The sequence below is a fragment of the Ursus arctos genome, unplaced genomic scaffold (genome assembly GCF_023065955.2).
Source record: "Ursus arctos isolate Adak ecotype North America unplaced genomic scaffold, UrsArc2.0 scaffold_14, whole genome shotgun sequence".
NCBI classification, from domain to species: Eukaryota; Metazoa; Chordata; class Mammalia; order Carnivora; family Ursidae; genus Ursus; species Ursus arctos.
The window spans coordinates 29,189,990-29,211,041 of NW_026622808.1; the positions used below are offsets into that span (position 1 = coordinate 29,189,990).

General features: G+C 40.3%; 1 protein-coding gene across 1 annotated transcript in view; it reads left to right on the forward strand.

The window, feature by feature from the left end:
- KIF15 (kinesin family member 15) overlaps positions 1-21,052 on the forward strand; it is a 65,495-nt gene that overhangs the window by 6,995 nt on the left and 37,448 nt on the right. Inside the window, exons 2-10 of the mRNA XM_026500628.4 lie at positions 3,079-3,121; positions 3,638-3,821; positions 5,658-5,734; positions 10,519-10,556; positions 12,717-12,814; positions 14,121-14,300; positions 17,015-17,224; positions 19,036-19,161; positions 19,321-19,443. Coding sequence (XP_026356413.1) covers positions 3,079-3,121; positions 3,638-3,821; positions 5,658-5,734; positions 10,519-10,556; positions 12,717-12,814; positions 14,121-14,300; positions 17,015-17,224; positions 19,036-19,161; positions 19,321-19,443 — 1,079 coding nt within the window. The remainder of the gene's footprint in view (positions 1-3,078; positions 3,122-3,637; positions 3,822-5,657; positions 5,735-10,518; positions 10,557-12,716; positions 12,815-14,120; positions 14,301-17,014; positions 17,225-19,035; positions 19,162-19,320; positions 19,444-21,052) is intronic.

A 21,052-nucleotide genomic window follows, 5' to 3' on the forward strand; every position in this document is an offset into this window, starting at 1 on the left:
GGAAGAAGCAGGCTCCCAGCGGAGGAGCCTGATGTGGGGCTCGATCCCATAACGCCGGGATCATGCCCTGAGCCGAAGGCAGACGCTTAACCGCTGTGCCATCCAGGCGCCCCTAAAGATTTTATTTCTTAAGTAATCTCTACAACCAACGTAGGGTCAAATTCACAACCCTGAGATCATGAGTCACGTGCTGTATCAACTGAGCCAGCCAGGCACCCCCATTGTGTACATTTCAAAGCAACAATACATTATGTACATTCTAAAGCTTTAAAAATCAATTAAAAGAAGAAAGGAGGAAAAAAATAGACATTTCTACTGTCTTTTTGGCTATTATATCTTTGAAATTTTTTCTGCTTTTTATCTTTTTTCTCTTTCTGGTGCTCCCGATTACATGTATATTAGTGTGTTTGGTGGTGTCCCACATTTTTCTGAGGCTGGCTTCATTTCACTTTCCTTCAGCCTTTTTTCTGTCTGTTCTTTGGCTTGTATCGTTTCTGTTGATCTGCCTTTGAGCTTGCTTATTTTTTCTTCTGCCAGTTTACATGTACTGTTGAGTCCATCTAGTGAATTTTTACCTCAGTTATTATACTTTTTGAATTGCAGAGTTTCAGTTTTTCAAAATAATGTCTATCTCTATTCTCTATTTGCTGGGGCATTGTCATTATACCTTCCTTTAATGCTTTAATTATGATTTCCTTCAGTTCTGTGAACATGTTTATAATGGTTACTTTGAAGTCTCCCAACATCTGGATGCTATCGTAGGCAATTTCTGTAGCCAGCTTTTTTTTTCCCCCCTCCTTCATGGCTCATACTTTCCTGTGTCTTTGAATGCCTTGCATTTTTTTGTTGGCTACTTGACATCTTAGATAATAAATTATAGCAGCTTTGGATACTGGTCTCTCTACCCTCCAGGGGTTGTTATTTGCTTGTTTGTTTAATGACTGACTGGATCATTTTAGTGACATCTCTTTCCCTCTCACAATGTTAAGCCTCTGATGTCGCTCCTCAGAGAAGTTCAGCTTGGGGTATACCCACAGTCACCCTGATGACAGTGGTTTTGGTGGGGACCTCTTTCTCTCTTTCCCTGGCCACACTTAGTTCTTAAACTTCAGGAATACCAGCTAATTGCCCTTTTTTGAACAATGCCCAGAACATTGCCCTACAAATTAATCTAATTAGATTCTTCCCCACCCCCCTTTTTTGAAGGGGAGGGGTAGAGGGAATGGAAACAAGAGAATCTTAAGCAGGCTCCACACTCAGTCGGGGCCTGATCTCATGACCCTGAGATCATGACCTGAGCCGAAACCAAGACTCAGACACTGGACCAACTGAGCCACCCAGGCACTCCTGATTCTTGCCCCTTTGAAGGAAAAGTTTCTGAGATCTGTGTTTGATACTTGTTTTGTCCCAGTAAAGCTGCTCCCAGCTGTCTGAGGCTCCAGTTCTCTCCTGTAAATTAATAGGCCTGTGGTTTTGTTTGTATCTCCTAATGGCCTCTCACTACAACCTTCACTGTTCTTGAGTGTGTGATTAGGCTTGAACTTCTCCATGCTCTGTTGGAAATGAGGTCAGCTCTTTTGGAGCTATATGCTTTATGGTGTGTTTCTCCCCTGAGGCAAAATCTCTGAGCCTAGACTCTGGAGCTGGGGGTAGGGACGATGATAACCTTCTTTCAGAGTGACACCTTTGCTCTAGCGGCTGTGTATTTGTTGGGGAGGGGAGTGTGTGTGTGTGTATGTGTCTGTGTCTAGCAGCTGGTGTCCCCTTGACTTGCCTCTCCTACAGGAGAACCACTGCCTTGTGAGCCAGACCAAGGGTGATCAGGGTCCCAGTGTTCTCAATATGCTATGTCCAAGGTACTGCCTCATTCCATAAGTGGAGGCTGGGTGGGAGAAGGGAACCCCCACCTCTCAACCATATTTATCTGGGATTTAGCTTCAGCAACAGGCAGCTGGCTGGAGGCAGGATGAGAAACTGATAACCCGCTCCTGGGAAGAAAGCCCTCCAAATGGAAGCTGAGGGAAGGGGAGCAGGATCCCTGTGTTCTTGGCTGTGCAGTCTGGGGTAGAGTCGCCAACTTGCCGAGATGGAAGGGAGGGACCTTGGTTCAACTGCCATAGACTCTCACCTTTGTTGTGGAATTTTCATAGATCTTCTTGACTGGATGTTTTTTCATTTGACTGTTTGCCTTTATGGCTGTTTCTAGAGACTTTAAGTGTCTTTTTGTTTTGTTTTGTTTTCTGGTTTTTATTTCACCAGTTTTACTGGGCAGTGGGTCAGTGGAGTTCCTCATGCGGTCATGCTGGAAGTTGACGTCTGGGTTCCTTTTTAACAGAATCATTCTGCCTTCTGGGTTGAGAATAGGTGGGAGTTTGGGGATGAGGGAGTGAGAAAGAGAAGCATGGAAACTGTTGTAATAACTCAAATGAGGGATGTTGTTGGCTTGATTCCATAGCAGTGAATTTGATCAGAAGTTGTAAGATTCTGGATGTATTTTAAAGGTAGAGTGAAAGATTGGCTAACAGGTTGGACATGAAGTATGAGAAAGAAAGTGGTCAGGGATGACTCCAAGGTTTTTGGCCTGAGCAACTAGAAAGATGGAGTTGTCAGGGCACCTGCGTGGCATAGTCAGTTAAGCGTCCGACTCTTGGTTTTGGCTCAGGTCGTGATTTCAGGGTTCTGAGATCATGCTCCCAGGGTCCTGAGATCATGCTCCATGCTCAGCAAGAAGTCTGTTTAAGACTTTCTCTCCCTCTCCCTCGGTCCCTGAGGAGATTGAGGAGTGTCAGCAACAGAAGACCAGGCTAGATAAGAAAGAGATTTTTTTTTAAAGTTTGTTCTTTTTTTTTTTTTTTTTAAGATTTTTATTTATTTATTTGACAGAGAGAGAGAGCATGAGCAGGGGGGAGGAGCAAGGGGAGAGGGAGAAGCAGACTCCCCGATGAGCAGGGAGTCCGATGCGGGACTTGATCCCAGGATCAAGTTGGCTTAGCCAACTGAGCCACCCAGGCACCCAAGTATGAGATTTTTTTAGTGCAATTTTAAGTGCCTGTAGTAATTTCTTGTCTTTTTTTCTAGCTGAGTTACGCAATGTGACAAATTGTCAGTCTAACCAACCAAGGTAAGGAAAAAAATCTCGTTGATGAGACCAAAAAAATTAGGGATGTGGTATTCCTAAAACAACCATTTAGCATAGTAAGGGGTGCTTGTTTCAGAATTAAGCTTGGTCCTCAGCTACCTAGAAATCTGGAAACATCACACTTCCTCCCCAACCCTCCCCCCATCCTCTCACCTTTCAGGCTAAAAGATGGAATCAGTAACATCATTCTCCCTTGGGGTGACTTATTTTATTACTGCTATCAAGAGGGAAATCAGACAAGCAGACATGCTTGGAGCTCCGTGGAATCAACTCTCTTTCAGTTGATTTCAAATAAAAGCTTATGAAGATGAGTATCATGGAGCAAACCAGTAAAGGGTGTGAGTCATGTGATACTCTTTTAGAAGAGGTAAATGTTAGCGGGTAGATTTGGGGCTTTTTGGGGAAAACTCAGTATGGAAACATTAGAGGCTATAGGAGACTCAGATCCTTTTTTAGTTTTCTCCAGTAAACTTAGGCTGGTACACTTCTTGTCTTTAGTAATGAAGGTGACGCCATCAAAGTTTTTGTGCGAATTCGTCCACCTACAGAAGGTTCTGGATCAGCTGATGGAGAGCAAAACTTATGCTTATCTGTGCTCTCCTCTACCACTCTCCGGCTTCACTCCAACCCTGAGCCCAAGACCTTCACGTTCGATCATGTTGCAGACATGCACACCACTCAGGTAAAGACAGTTTTGGAAACTTAACTTTCCATTTGGATAAGATTCTGTTATTTGTGAGGATTTCATTTCTGGTCTCTTTAGTTTGATAGATTTCAGATAAGGACACTCAAACATGTAAATATTTGAGATTTAATGTAATTTAAAATATTTTAAATTAAATTTTATTATTTTTCTTCTTTCATCAAACTTTGTACCAGAATGACAGGCCTGCTTTACTTTCGCTCACCATCCAGTGATGGAGGTTAGTGGAGGTGTATTTTTCAGGGCCACTTGGACGATTGCTAAGTCTAGTTGAACTTCATAGCTTAGGGAGAGGGTCTTAATTGTAGCTGCTATAACAAGATACCAAAACCAGGTGGCTTAAACAGCAAACACTTATTTCTCACTGTTCTGGAGGTTCGGAATTCAAAGATCCAGGCCAGGAGATCCAGTGTCTGGTAAGGACTTGCTTCCTGGCTTGGAGACAGCTGCCTTCTCACTGTGGAGAGAGAGAAAGCAAATTCTCTCGTGTCTCTTAGAGGGATGCTACTCCCATCACAAGGGCTCTACCCTTATGACCTAATTATCTTCCGAAAGACCTATCTCCAGATACCATCACATTGGGGATTAGGGTTTCAACATACAAATTTGGAGGAGAAACACAAACATTCAGTCCATAGTAGAGAGTAACAGGTTTAAGACGACTGTGATGTCAGTAACTTTTTCTAATTAGACAATTTAGTTAAGATCTAGTCGACGCTATCCATTAGAACTTTCCGTAATGAGGGAAGTGTTCTATATCTGCGCTGTCCGTTACAATAGCCTCTAGCCACATGTAGTTATTTAAGTTTGAATTTATTAAGATTAAATAAAATCTAAAATTTAGTTTCTCAGATACACTAACTGCATATGGCCATGGAGCACTTGAAATGTAGCTAGTGCGTCTAAGGACCTGACTTTTACATTTTGTTTAATTTTAATTAATTTGAATTTAAATAGCCACATATGGTTAATGGCTGTTGTATTGGACATCACAGATCTTGATTATTCCCTTACACACATGATGGTTTTGGTGAGACATTTAGATCTTTAGATCTTTTTTCAACTAGGACATGGCTGATCAATGGAAATATAAAGTTAGTCACATATATAATTTAAAATTTTCTAGTAGCCATGTTGACAAAAAGTAAAAAAGAAACAGGTAAACTTAATTTTAATCCTATATTTTATTTAATCCAGTATGTCCAAAATATCATTTCCACATGTAATCAATATAAAGCAAATTATTAATGAAATATTTTCCACTCTTTTTATTCACGTTCAGTTTTCCAAATCTGGTGTATATTTTATACTTACAATACATCTCAGGTTGGACTAGCCACGTTTCAGGTGCTCAGTAGCCACATGTGGCTCATGGCTATGGTATTAGACAATGCAGGTTTAGGAATTATTGCCTGTTGATAAGATTGCATCTACTTATATGTAAAAATGAAAATAAAAATCAGGTATTGATTATTTAGTATAAGCTGGTAAGAAAACACAGAAGAACATATAGGGCCATGTATTTGATGCTAATACCAGTATAATATTTGCATGCAATGTGCTGAACAAAATTCTGTATAAATTGTAGATGTAAGATTTTAAATCTATAATTGTATACGAGATTAATGGACATACTGGTCTAATGTTTTATCATTTTATATGTTTTAACCTTTTTTCTGTAGTGATTGCAATTTTCATACTACCACAGGTGTTGAAAAATCTAAGCACATTATTTTTATTCTGTTTTTGAATGTAGTTTAGGAAAGTGTTTTCATTTCTAGGAAATGTTAAAATGTTTGGTGCTTACATTTGTAGGAGTCCGTGTTCTCAGCTGTGGCCAAGGGCATTGTGGAATCTTGCATGAGCGGTTATAACGGTACCATCTTTGCATAGTAAGTTCCTGGCTCTGTCCTTATACAAGGGTACCATAGTTAAGTGCTTCTTCCTCTAGCTGCTGTAATCAATACTACAAACTTAGTGACTTGAAACAATACAAATTTATTATCTTTCGGTTCTTAAGTCCGAAGTCTCACTGAGCTACAATAGAAGTGTTGGCAGGGCTGTGTTCCTTTCTGGAGGCTGTAGGGGGAATTCCATTTCCTTGCCTTTTCCACCTTTCAGAGGCCACTCAAACTGCGTGGGTACAGCCCCCTTTCTCTGTCATTGAAGCCAACAACATGCAGCCCTCCGACTCTTCTTTCTCAGTCACATCTCCCTCTCACTACGGCTGGGACAGTTTCCCTACTTTTATAGATTCATGTGATCGGATTGGCCCCACTGGGGTAATCAAGGTGGAGGGGATTAAACTCTACCTCCTGGAGAGGAGAATATCTACATAGATTATTTGGAATTCTTCTGTGAGGAAGATTTGTCTCTTCTCCCCCATTTATTTATTTTTACTTGGAGTTATAATCCAATATATTCTTTTTATCTTATTGCTCATGTTGTCCTAGCTGGGCCATTGGGAGCTGTGGGAGGTTGGTTTCTGTGTCCCTTTGACATGTCACGTCCTTTTGCTCGAGCACTTCCTTACTGTATGATGCTCCAGGCTGCTCCTGGCTCATCTGTGTTTTCCCTGTCCCAGGCTGAGACTCAGCCATTTCGCCAAGGAGCCCTGGTTCCTTTTATTGGAGGACGGTATTTAGGAACCAAGATGTGGGCACTAGGTGTTGTTGCTACTGGAGTGTCAGTGCTCCTAGGTCTTCTCCGCAGACAGCTAGGTGATAAATGTCTGTATACTAAGTCATGTATATAGGCGTGTCTGTAATTGTTCCTGTATATATCCATTTGTATATACATCGAGCTAAACATGAGTTCATGCTTAGGTCTCTGACTCTAATCCAAGGGTTTAGAATCCACACTGGCTCATTCTAACCTTTCTTTTTTGTTTATCTGTAACTTGCCTTGCTGGCAGTGAGAGTGCTGGCTCCCACCTTCCATCAGCCCTTCACTTATTTGTTCAGCCCCAGTGCCCACGTAAAGCGCTTTCAGAATTGTTATCCTGTATCCCTGTGAGAAACAAACTTACTGAGGACAGTGTTGATGTACAGTTCTTCTTCTTCTTTGGTTTTTTTTTTAGCCTTACGATTTCCAGTCAAAACCTCCTTTTCTAAAGTTACTTAGGTCAGCTCCTTTGCTGTCCACCCACTTTAGTGCAGTTACGTCATGCTCTTGTAATGTAGTTACGTGCATTCCATCCTGGACCGCTGACATCCTGGTTGATGTGTTTTGCTTTTTTTTTTAGTTTGCATGCCTTAAATTTCACCCTTTGTGATACACAGTTATATAGTGTCTTGACAGGTGGAGAGGGTCGTGTATTTAACACCCAGCACTGAGGAGGACAATTCCTTCACCTTAAAAGTTTCCCCTGTTTGTCCCCCTTACAGTCAGCCACTCGCCCTTTCCCCAACCCCTGACATCCAGGGTACATTCATATATTTTCTGTTCCTATAGTTCTGCCTTTGCCAGAGTGCCATATGAATGGATTTGTAACAACATGTAACCTTTTGGATCTGGCTTCTTTTCTCTTAGTAAAAATGCCTTTAGGATTCGCCTGTGTTGTTGCATACATCAATAACATTCCTTTTTTTTTCTTTTCTGAATAGTAGTTTATTATATGGATGTATCACGGTTTTTTAATCTATTTCCTTGTGATAGGATGTCTTAGTTGCTTCCAGTTTTTAGTGATTATGAATAAATTGCTACAAATGTTTGAATATTGGTTTTTATGTGAACATAAGTTTTCAAATCATTTGAGTAAATCCCTAGGAATGCAGTTGCCAGACCATATGGTAAGTCTATGATTAACCTTATGAGCAACTGCCAAATTGTTTTCCAAATGTATGTTTAAAGTGAGTCATGGTCCTGAATTTCTCAATGTTGACAGCCTTAAAATATTGCTATAGATTTAATGTTGGAATGTAAGATGGAGGTCCAGAAAACACTGTGACCTTGGCAATTATACAAGGTGAATTTTAGTATCATTTCGGATTTATTTTATAAATAGGAATATAATTTGTAGTATAATTTTTTTCTTAGCAGTAGACTTTTCTAGAACTATTTAACAATGTAGTGAATTATATAAGACATTTGAGCAGCTGGTGCCTTGTGTGCATGTGCCCTTGGTTCATCTATAATTGGTTCAAGGCACAGGAAAATAGAAAATGCATTAAAAAGTGTAAAATTTAGGCTCATATTGCACATACATCCTTGAAAATTTGCCTTTGCTTTTCCTGCTTACTTTTCAGTTGTCTTCAGAAAAACTAAATGTTCTCTCTTTAGCAGTGAAACAGATAACCTATTTTCTCATCTGTCTTCTTAACAGAAAACAGATTTTTTTCCCCCACAGAATATTTTGAGTGGTAAAGTTCAAAGGTGAATTTGAAATAAGAGCCACATTTGGCAGAGATTATATTATCTTTAGAACTTTTGTCTTTGAAGACCTTGTAGGCATACTAATTATGTTTAATTTGTAACATATTCATTAATAACTTAATGAAAATTGCTTTTGCTAGAAGAAAGTAGAAATGAGAAACACTTGGAAAGAAATGAGTGTTTGATTTACTGGCTGGGGAACATACTTTTTGGTTTACCTAAGACAGTTCCAATTGTAGGGTGATTATTAATAGCATTCCCTTCACTCTCAAGTAGGGGACTCAATAATAACCACTTCTCTTTCTGTATTACTAAAGAACTTTTTTTTACTACTTCTAAAAGGAAGAGGTAAACAACTAGATCATACTGGGTTTTTCTGTTTGGTTGGTTGTTTTGTTTTATCTTTTGGGGCATTTATTTTTTTTATATTTTTATTTTATTTTATTTTTTTAAAGATTTTATTTATTTATTCAACAGAGATAGAGACAGCCAGCGAGAGAGGGAACACAAGCAGGGGGAGTGGGAGAGGAAGAAGCAGGCTCACAGCAGAGGAGCCTGATGTGGGGCTCGATCCCAGAACTCTGGGATCATGACCTGAGCTGAAGGTGGACGCTTAACGACTGAGCCACCCAGGCGCCCCCTTTTGGGGCATTTAAACAAAAAATGAATTCAAAAAAATTTTTAAAGATTTTAAAGATTTATTCATTTGACACAGAGAGGGAGAGAGAGTGCAAGAGGGGAGGGGGGAAAGGGAGAGGGAGAAGCAGACTCCCCACTGAGCAGGGAGCCCGATGTGGGGCTGGATCCCAGGACCCTGGGATCATGACCTGAGCCGAAGGCAGACGCTTAACTGACTGAGCCACCCAGGCCCACCTCAAAATTTTTTTATATTTGTTGTGTGAATCCAAGCTAAAGACATTTGACACCCTGATTGATATCTATCTTAAGCATAACATTTTTAGTTTTAGTTTTTGTTACTCTTGTTTCTTGGGGGTAATGGAGAAGATATAACACTACATACAAAATCAGGCCTATAGCATAAGGAGTTTTAAAATTGCTTTATTTTTAAATGAAGACATTTTAGTATCCTTAAAGGCAGAATTTAGGAAAGGAATTGCTAACTTATTTATTTATTCATTTTAAAAATTTTATTTATTTATTTGCCAGAGAGAGAGAGAGCACAAGCAGGGGGAGTGGCAGGCAGAGGGAGAAGCAGGCTCCCTGTTGAGCAAGGATCCCAATGTGGGATCCCAGGACCCTGGGATCGTGACCTGAGCCAAAGGCAGATAGATGCTTAACTGACTGAGCCACCCAGGCATCCCTGCTAGTCTATTTAGAATAGAAAAAGTTGGAAACAAAAATCCAGTGGTTTCTGGTTAAATCAATTATGCATGCATGGAATATACAATGTAACTATTAAAAATAATGAGGTAAATCTCTATTTACTGGCCTAGAAAGATATCTGAGATAAAATTAAAGGACAAAACAGATTACAGAGCAGTATGAAGAGCATCGTTTCAGTTTCATAAATAAAAATTAAATGAAAATTCTGATGGCTGTGTTTGTATAATCCTGAAGCATTACCAGGCAATTAACAGTGTAGTTATTGGTGGTAGAATAGGGGAGAAAGAAAATGAATCATTCACTTCTCACCTAGTATAATTTTTTTTATTAAAGATTTTATTTATTTTTTTGAGAGAGACAGAGAGCACGAGCAGGGGCAGGGGCAGAGGGGAGAGGGAGAGGCAGACTCCTCACTAAGCATGGAACCCGATGCGGGGCTCAATTCCAGAACCCTGAGACCATGACCTGAGCCAAAGTCCGATGCTTAACTGACTGAGCTACCCAGGTGGCCCCAATTTTTTTTAAAGATTTTATTTATTTATTTGACAGAGAAAGACAGCCAGCGAGAGAGGGAACACAAGCAGGGGGAGTGGGAGAGGAAGAAGCAGGCTCCCAGTGGAGAAGCCTGATGTGGGGCTCGAACCCAGAACACTGGGATCATGCCCTGAGCCGAAGGCAGACGCTTAATGACTGCGCCACCCAGGCGGCCCTCAATTTTTTTTTTTTTTTTTTAAGTAAGCTGTATGCCCAATGTGGGCCTTGAACTCACGACCCCGAGATCAAGCGTTTCATGCTTTACTGACAGCCAGGCAAGCACCCCTACCTAATATAATTTTTAAAAAGAAAGAAAATAAGATCTTTGTGGGAAATTTATGCACTAGTAGACCATATTAAAACAGGAGGGTAATCTTTTAAGTTTCATGTGCAAAAATAATGTCTAAAACATTTATTTTTACAGTGGACAGACGGGCTCAGGGAAAACATTTACGATGATGGGTAAGTGAATTTAAGATGATCCTTTCCTGGCTTAATCTACTCTTTCTATGATGACAGCACCTAAGCACCTAGTACATTTTGGGGGAAGGCATACTTCTATATACAATGTTGTCCTCATAAAAGTAGGGCTGTTCCCCAGGCTTCTGTCAGATTGTGAGTTCCATGATAGCAAGTCCATGTCTGCAGCTATGTTCCCAGTCATCGCTGAGCATGGAGTAGGTACTCCATAGATAGTTTCTGAATTGGGTTTAATGACTTTTTATATATTTATAAATCTGTGCAGTCTCTACCTGGATCGAGATTCCCAGTCAGTAACTACCTCACCCCCTTCCCCTGGATTGTGTATTACTCTGATTTCTCTGTCATCATTAGTTTTCCTTTTTTTAAGCTTCTAGAAATGAAATTTTATGTATATACTCTTATGTCTGGCTCTTCCTCTCAGCATTAAGTTTCTAAGATTCACCCACGTTGTTGCATATGGTAGTAGTTTATTCATTGCCCTATAACATATCATTGAACGGATCTGCCACGTTTTCCAATCTAGTGCTGATAGACATTTGGATTATCTCCAATTTTAGACCATATGTATAATTCAGCCATGACTGCTTTTTCTTGTATGTGTTTTTTTAAAGTTCATTTCTAGGAATGGAATTGCTGGATCATGGTTACATGTGTATCAGCTTTAGTAGATATGGTCAGGATATACATGGAAGTTCTAGGAACTCCACATCCTTGTCTATACATGGTATTGTCAGTTTTTAAAATTTTAGCCTTCTGGAGTATGCGTAGTATTATCTCATTGTGTTTTTGTTTGCAGTTCCCTGATGTCTGTAGACAACTGAACACCTTACATGTTTGTTGGACATTTGAACGGCCTCTCTGTAAAATGCCCATTCGAGCTTTTTTCCCATTAAAAAATTTAGCTTGCCTTTTTCCTACTCATTTGTGGAGATTTTTATGACATAGAGAGGTTAGTCCTTTGTCTACAATACTGATAACAGATTTTTCTCTAGGTTTTTCATTTGTCTTTTCAGTTAAGGTTTTTTCCTTTGCTCACGTTTTTTTATTTTCTTGTTGAATTTTGGTTGTGGGTTGTTTTTGTTTTTAATGGTTTCTGAGTAAGAGTTGCAGTCAGAAAGAGTGGTACTGAGTGAAACAAGAAGGAACCATGAGACTCTCTGGGAGAAGCATCTTCCAGGCAGTAGGCTCTGAGTTGGAAACAGGCTCAAGAGTGTTCAAAGAACAGCAGGAAGACCCATGGGAGGGGAGTTTTCCAGAATAAGGGGGTAGTAGGGAGGTAAGTTGGGGTTTACCCTGAGGCCAGGTCATGTAGGACGTGGCAAGGATTTGGGATTTTATGAGGGATTTTGGAAGGTTTTTTTAAAAAGAAGAGCTACCTGATCTGATGTATAATGAAAAGGATTACTCAGGCACATGAGTAGATTAGATTGGGAGGGGCTGGAGGGAAGCAGGATGAGGCGCTAAGGCATAGAGGAGGCAGGAGATGATGAAGGTAACTAAAGAATAAGTTGAATATCTTTGTATATTATTTAACAGGAAAATGTTATAAAATTATCTGCACACTCATATTATTTGTTCTCTTTGTTTATTCACTTGCATTTTTCTAGTTCCATTATATATTTATATATTGTAATTTATATAATTTATATATAATGTAATTTATATAATGTAATATATATATTACAGTTTACAGGGGCCATTTATTATTTTTTTTAAAGATTTATTTATTTATTTTAGAGAGAGCCCTTGGGGGCAGGGCAGAGGGAGAGAATCTCAAGCAGCCTCCCTGCTGAGCGCGGGGCTCCATCTCAAGACCCCGAGATCATGACCTGAGCCAAAACCAAGAGTTGGATGCTCACCCAGGTGCCCCTACAAGGGCCATTTAACTTACTGCAGGTTATAGCACATCAAGACAGCGTTAGTGGCTGTTATGGGCCCTTCTTTCAGTCCTGTTGATAGGCAACTTCTATTCAGTCTCAGACTAAAATTTAACTTGTTTGGGGGCACAAAGAAGGAAGTGATTATACAGTGTGTCATCTTATTTCTGTATAAATTTCCTTTCGGTATTGCCATTTTGAAGGACTGTTATAGAATAAAGATGAATTGCTACATATATATATTTTTTTTACATTTCTTTAGGACCATCTGAATCTGATCATTTTTCTCATAACCTGAGAGGAGTAATCCCACGAAGTTTTGAGTATTTGTTTTCCTTAATTGATCGTGAAAAAGAGAAGGTAAAATTTGTAAAAAATAAAGTGGTTCTGTGAAATTCTAGTTTCAAGCAGTTAGCTACTAATAATTCGCTCATAACACATGGAGGGTCATGGGTGGTACTCTACAATGTGGATAAGCTGCTGTGGCCTAGAAAAACCTCTCAGTTCTTAAGAAAAAAGAAAGATTCATTTTAAAATTTAATTTTCTAAAAATTTTTAGTTTCTAAACCATGCATCCTCTGTGAACTCAGAATAAAAGAAAGAAAAAGGTAGTGCTTCTTGGGCTCTCAGATTTTGCAAGAGAGAAAGCGTAAAGAAAATCTTAACTGAGGAAAACAGATTCGTTAAGTCCCATCACTTACCTGCACGTAGGCTCACAGTTGACCGCAGGCGTCTCTAGATCCTGAGGGTGCCCCGGGGTGATGGGTCCATCCTTGACTCCTTTGCAGCACCTTCTACCACCTGACCATAGTTTGCTTGTTTTGTACATGGTGTGACTCCATCGTGCTGGCGATGTGGGCGTCCCTCTTCCATGGGCTCTCAGGTTGGGCCTTGCTCATGCTTGCTTCTTTAGCTTGGTGAATTCCATGTTTAGGAGCCCTTAGTTAAGTTACATGTTCCATTCCATGCATACCAGGGATTTGGCTACGTGACATTGGCTTACCATTTGCTTTTTTGCAGAAACGATCCCTAACCTTTACAGTTAGACATGCACCTTGGGCGCCAGTGTAGGAAGTTTAGTGCCCCACATTCCTGTGGTTAAAAATCCTAGACAGGCTTTGAGATAAATTATCTTCAGTCTTTTCAAGAATATAGCACCTGTTGCAAGTAAAACTTTCTGAGGAAGTCCAGTATATGACAGATGAACATGGAATTGCTCTTCTCATCACAAGGAAAAAAATTTGTAACTCGTGTGTGGTGAGGGATGTTAACTAGACTCACTGTGATGATTATTTCTCAACATATATAAATATTGAATCACTATGTTGTACACCTGACACTAATATGATGTTGTATGTCAGTGATCCCTCAGTTTAAGGAGGAGGAATTGCCCATCTTGGACTGCTCAAGTCCCTCCTCCCTGGCTTGCTTCTGAGTCACCTGTGGAGACCTCGGCTTCCTGGGATCACAGTTTGATGCTGCCTTAAGATGTAATGATATGTTAACACTAGTTACCTGGAATTGTAACTGGCTTTTAGGTACCTCGTATTGTGTAAAGAACATGTAGGAAATGTACACCGTGTGAAGCACGTGAGAGGGTGCTGCTCATAAAATGTACAGATGAACTCATGCAAAGAAAATGTCTAAATGAGGCTTGTCTTTCCAGGCTGGAGCCGGAAAGAGTTTCCTTTGTAAGTGCTCCTTTATTGAAATCTACAATGAGCAGATCTATGACCTACTGGACTCTGCATCAGCTGGACTGTACTTAAGGGAGCATATCAAGAAGGGTGTCTTTGTTGTTGGTGCAGTGGAACAGGTGGTGACCTCAGCTGCTGAAGCCTATCAGGTACCCCACCTTGAGCACCTTGATCCTTAGGCAACATCGCATGCTGTGAAAAGCACCTCGATCTCAAAAAAAGCAAGAATTGAGCTACTAAAAATAATTTTGTAAAGGCAGAATGTTCATGAGAAGCAGAAAAGAATAGGACTGTTTTATAGATCTCCCCTTGGTTAAAATAGAACTCTGAGCCTCATGATTTTGCATGATTTTGGTGCTGTTCATTCTAGTCAGGCACCCTGCAGGTCACTGGGGGACAGTTCGTTAGTGTCATATTTCTTCAGTGGTTCTTCCTGGGAGCTGCCCCTTTGAGGGCCTTCTGGGATTGCTGCTTTTTAAACCAGTTGGCTGTTCTCTTCCCTTTATTTTCTACCCTTGTTTACTTGTTAGGTGTCAAAAGCTAACCTCTTTTGAGTACTCAGCTTGGGGCAAATAAACCTCTTGACAGGAATTTACAAAATATTCCCATTTTTATGGGATCTGATCTAGCCAGCTGACTTTAAACAGTTTTTTTTATCGTGTAATATTGAATACATACAAAATATTGCCACATGCATAGAAGTTACTAAGCTTATGTTAAAATGAACTTGGAGGACCTTAAGAATTCAAGACCCAGATATCACCAGTACTATCCTGTCTACCTCTGTGCCCCTCCCTATCTCATGTCCCTGGCTCCTCCCCAAACATAAACACTGTGCTGAATGTCATGATCATTTCCTTCCACTTTTAAATCACATACGTATGTATTTCTGAAAATGTTGGTTTTGACTGCTTTTGAGTTTTAATAAATTGTATTTAGCCTTCTATAACTTTTAATTTTTTTTAATTTTTATTTTTTTAAAGAGTTTATTTATTTATTCGACAGAGATAGAGACAGCCAGCGAGAGAGGGAACACAAGCAGGGGGAGTGGGAGAGGAAGCAGCAGGCTCCTAGCAGAGGAGCCTGATGTGGGGCTCGATCCCAGAACTCTGGGATCACGCCCTGAGCCAAAGGCAGACACTTAACCGCTGTGCCACCCAGGCGCCCCCTTCTATAACTTTTTAAAAGTCAACAATGTTTATGAAATTTATCCATGTTGCATTTCACTTATCTTCACTGCTGATAATTAATTCATTGTATGAATATCTGTGTGTGCATGTATTATGTGTATATATATATATATATGTATATATATCAAAGTTCATTAATTTGTTCTTCTGTCTTCAAGCCAGTCTCCTGATTCACGCTTTTTAAACTGTGACTCTCATAGTAAGAAGTAGGTTTTACATGTGGCCCAGTGTGTGTGTGTGTCTACGTGTGTACATATACGTACTAAAAAAAAATTATGTTGAGATTTTGGTTGGAATTGCATTGCAGTTTTGGCTAAGATCAAGTGTGAAAATTCTGTATTAGAGCCGTGGAGGCGTTTTACCTCTTTTTGGGTCAGAAGTTTTGGGAAGTTTTGTATTTCTAGAAAATTTAGTTTCCTCTCAGTTTTCCAATATATGGCCATAAAGCTGTTCCCAGTATTCTCATTTTTGAAATACTTTGCTGTAACTACAGTTTTGTTTTTCCCTTTTTGCATAGTTGATACTGTTTACATGGCTTTGCTCTTTTAAGGTTTTCTTTGTTTTTCTTTGGGTTCATCCTGCTCTCCTTGTTCCAACTTCTTAAGTTGGATGCTTAGATTATTATGTCCTTTCTTTTGTGATATAAGTGTTTGATGCTATAAGTTACTACTTATTATTGCTTAAACTTCACACAAGGTTTAATATCTTAATTGTTCTATGAATCCAAGTATTTTTCCATTATAATTTTTTTGCCCCATGAATCACTTAGAAATGTCATTTGAATTTCCAAATTTATGGTAATTTAAAACTTATTTATCATGTTGATTCTTAATTGCCATGGGATCAGAGAATATGGTCTTGTGAGATGCTTTGAAATTTATTGAGAAATGATTTATGAATTAATACAATGGCCAGGTTTTTTTTTTTTTTTAATTAATAATGATTTTTTATTATATTATGTTAGTCACCATACAGTACATCCCCGGTTTTCGATGTAAGGCTCGATGATTCATTAGTTGCGTATAACACCCAGTGCACCATGCAATACGTGCCCTCCTTACTACCCATCACCGGTCTATCCCATTCCCCCACCCCCCTCCCCTCTGTAGCCCTCAGTTTGTTTCTCATAGTCCATAGTCTCTCATGTTTCATTCCCCCTTCTGATTACCCCCCCCTTTCTTTATCCCTTTCTTCCCCTACTGATCATTCTAGTTCTTATGTTCCATAGATGAGAGAAATCATATGATAGTTGTCTTTCTCTGCTTGACTTATTTCACTAAGCATTATCTCCTCCAGTGCCGTCCATGTTGTAGCAAATGTTGAGAACTCATTCTTTCTGATTGCTGAGTAATATTCCATTGTATATATGGACCACAACTTCTTAATCCAGTCATCTGTTGAAGGGCATCTCGGCTCCTTCCACGATTTAGCTATTGTGGACATTGCTGCTATGAACATTGGGGTGCATATGGCCCTTCTCTTCACTACGTCTGTATCTTTGGGGTAAACACCCAGTAGTCAATGGCCAGTTTTGTAAACCTGTGCATGAGAAAAATGTATATCCTTGGATACAGGGTTTTACATTTTTACTAATTTTCTTGTCTGTGTAATCTGTCAGTCTGAAAATTGCTGTTGTGTCACTTGAAAGTTGTGGCAATATTCCCTTTGCCTAGGTGCTGTCTGGAGGATGGAGAAACAGACGTGTGGCCTCGACGTCAATGAATAGAGAATCTTCTCGGTCTCATGCAGTCTTTACAATTACAGTAGAGTCGATGGAGAAAAGCAATGAGACTGTGAATATACGGACCTCCCTACTCAATCTGGTGGATTTAGCAGGATCCGAAAGGCAAAAAGACACCCATGCAGAAGGGATGAGGTTAAAGGTAAGAATGGAATTATGACCTTCAACTCAACCTGTGTGTGAATTAATTACTAGAAGTCAGTACCAAGGTGAGTGTGTGGAGGTTACAAAGGAATGAGAACGTGCCCCCATTCTAAAGACGCAGAAGTTTTTGTTGTGGGGTAGGGACATTAAGCATAAGGTGGGACAGAACAAGTCTCTCGGTAGCCAGAGTATTTGATTTGAAGTCACGCCAGAAGGGATGACAGTACAAATATCAGCCAGGGTCAGAGGAAGAAGGGACTGGACTGCTTGGGGGAAGCATGGAAAAGAAGTAGTTCTTGAGTTGGGTTCTCAAAGGGGGCAGGATTTGGACTGGGAGAGAGCAACAGGGAATACATGCCTTGCGGGGAGGACATCTCAAAGGTCATTATGGATGCAGAGGGAGTATGGCATTTGGCATTTCAGTGTGGATCAGTGACTGGGTGGGCCTCGAGGTGCAAGCAGGCCCAGGTCACTGAAGGCAAAGAGTGCCAGGCGAGGTTTGTACTCAACTCTCAAACACTGGGAAACGCTGAAAAGTTTTGAGTGATTTCACGAAAAAGCCTGTTTTGTAGAAGCTTAGCCATCTGGCCCACCACTGCCAGATTCACAAGGGGAGAGTCTAGAAAGGAGGGCAGCTGTGCTGGTTAATACCTCAGGGGGGCAGGCGAGGACCTAGTCCTAGGCTAAGGGATTTGCGGTGGGACCCGAGGTTCTCTGAATACATCTTGCCGGTGCGTATGTATGTATTCTGATCCACGTTGTCAGTAAACTGTGTGGATGCTATAGGTGAGGGTATATGAGAGCTAGGGGTGGAGAGTCGGAAATGGTGGAGGACAGTCTTACGTTTGCGTTGGAAGTAAGGATTTGAGCCTCCTGAGCTCTCAGGCAATTTCAGATGAACTTGGGCTCATGTTTTTATTGAGATACGAAGCAAAGAGAAATAGCCAGTGTTTATAATAGGACATATGCTGGGCCTGTTTCAGTTGCTTCCTGTGTATTAACTCATTTAATCTTCCCAACATCTCTGGGAAGTAGGTACTGGGATCCTTTCTATTTTGGAGAAACAGAAGTGAAATTGTCCAGGGGCACACAGCTAGGAGTAGATCTGGAATTAAGCAGAAGTAACCCAGCTCCACAGACAGTGCCGTCAACACCTTTCTGATTTACTGACTGCTGAAACAGCGGCACTGGAACTCCGCGCATCTTGCCTGATAACATGTACTTTCTCTCTGTTTTCTGTACTCCCGCCACTGCAGACCCAGTTATTGAAGTATATAACTACAATAAAAGTCCAGTGTAACATATTCAACCCCAACATTTTCCCCTCCCCAAATGATGTTTTAAAAGGGTCTTATACACTTTACAGAATTAGACTGAATAATCTCTTGTAATAAGTTCATCAGTGACTTTATGGGATGTGGAGTGGGTTATTATCACAATGTTTTAATGTAGCAAACATTTTAAAATAAAAGAATTGAAAAATATGCCTACTAATGCCCAACATTTTTTTCTTTGTTCTTTTCTAGCTTTTATCCCTACCTATAGGTCAATTTAAAACTTTTAGACATGAGGTGGCTTTTTTTTTCCTTCACATAGTTTCTGTATTTGTCTTTGAATACTAAAATTGCAGTGTGTGTCAAATAGGAAAAGGTTAGGGGATAGTTGAGGACCTCCACTGAAAAGTCAGTTATCCTTAGTAATATTGTCCATGACTTGACTTTCCATTCAAAATTCACTGCTAGGCATATTTTAATTCAAAATACTAAAACGAAACCAGTGCATCTCAATTTTTGTTCTTTCTCCCTCTAGGAGGCAGGGAACATAAACCGGTCGTTGAGCTGCTTGGGCCAGGTGATTACTGCGCTTGTCGATGTGGGTAATGGAAAACAGAGGCACGTTTGCTACAGAGACTCCAAACTTACCTTCTTACTTCGGGTAAAGTAGATCATTGGCTTCTGGGGCCCTTTTATGCTCACTATGGTTGACAGGCATGTGATCTCTCAGCCTTAGTGGTAAGAATATCCATTTTCTTTGCTTAACAAAGATCTTGTGGTTTCTCTCCTGAAAATGTGTACCATTCATATCATTAAACAGGATTCCCTTGGAGGCAATGCCAAAACAGCCATAATCGCAAATGTTCATCCTGGATCCAGGTGTTTTGGGGAAACCTTGTCAACACTTAATTTTGCTCAGAGAGCCAAGCTGATTAAAAATAAGGTAAAATACTGAGTACAATTAAGTAAATGAGAAAAATACTTAAGCTTGTCATTGCCCTAATATTAACACTAATTTCTATTTATTTCTCTGTGAAAGCTTAATTCTAAGCAAGATTTCTATTTCATCTTTCCTAGCCTTCTGTATTGCTCAAGTAATTTGAGATCTAGATTAGGTCTTGTGGTTGGTATTGTTTGGCTTGATTTTTCTTAAAGGAAAGCAGAGTTTTTTCTTTCTAACTGGGTTGGAGACTAAATTTATTTACCTAAACCATTGCTAACAGAGCTGTGTGTGTGTGTGTGTGTGTGGTGGGGCTTCACTATGAAGATAGTTTGAAATGACAAGCTTTGTCTTTTAAGTTGTCTCTACGTCCGAGGATTCCCCATCTTCCTTCTATATAAGAAGCTTCCTTGATATTTGTGTACACCAGTGGTCAGAAAATGTTTTCTGTAAAGGTAAATATTTGAGGCTTCTTGGACAGTATATTGTCTGTCCCCGCTACTCAGCTCTGTCTCGGTGGTGAGAAAACAGCCGTTGGCTGTATGCAAACAAAAGGCCATGGCCGTGTTCCAGTGCAGCTCTACTCACAAAAACAGATGGCAGACCATACTTGGCCCATGAGCAAGCAGCTCTTTGCCAGCCCCTGGAGCAGGGGTCCCCCACTTCTTTTGGAAAGGTTGGAGGCCCCTTTGGTTCTAGACAAAAGAATCACAACGCCATGAATTGGCAGGTTAATTTCCTCTTTCTTTCAAAGGAGAAGTTGGTCATTTCTATCCCCCAAGTAGACTCCCTGATCATCTTAACATGTAAGAGTGAAGAGGTCCATGTTGCCTCTTCTGGGTAAGTCAGAAGAGTATAGGTCTAGTTGTTGATTCATTTTATTGGATTATGACCCTGTAGTGGGGTATTCGTCATATAAGGAGGAAAAATCACTAGAGCTTCCTGACCCTGTCTCCTGGGACTTATTAGAAGTTTTTGGAGAGTGGAGAACTGCAGGGATAATTAGGATTATGATGTCACTGATGTGGCAGTGATGTCAGAATGTACAGGAGTGCCTTGAAATAAGACTGGCCATAAGCATCAGAAGCAACTAGAAATGGCTTCTGAATACATCAAACGATAAAACCAGGAGGAGCCTTATACTAGTTATTAGCAATGGTAAGTCCTATTCTGCAGCCTACTGGTGGAAAGTGGCTAGGATATCTGGGACTCATTTAAGGATGTGCTATTTAGATCTTTCCCAATGGGCAAACATGCCTTAAGACAAGAACACGGGGACCTTGGGACTGTGTCAGAGATTTTCTCCCTCTTTAGGATATTGGGTATTTCACAACTGGGTCCCTTTGATCTGATTGGTAGTCAACTGTTGGGTCTTATTATCACCTGTAGGTTTTATGGGCCTTTTTGAACCTCTTAGAAGTTGTCTTAAAGAGGGACGCCTGGGTGGCTCAGTCGGTTAAGCGTCTGCCTTCGGCTCAGGTCATGATCCCAGGGGCCTGCTTCTCCCTCTGCCTGCAGCTCCCCGTGCTTGTACACTAGCTTGCGTGAGCGCTCTCTCTCTCAAATAAATAAATAAGATCTTTAATTAAAAAAAAAAGTTGTCTTAAAGAAG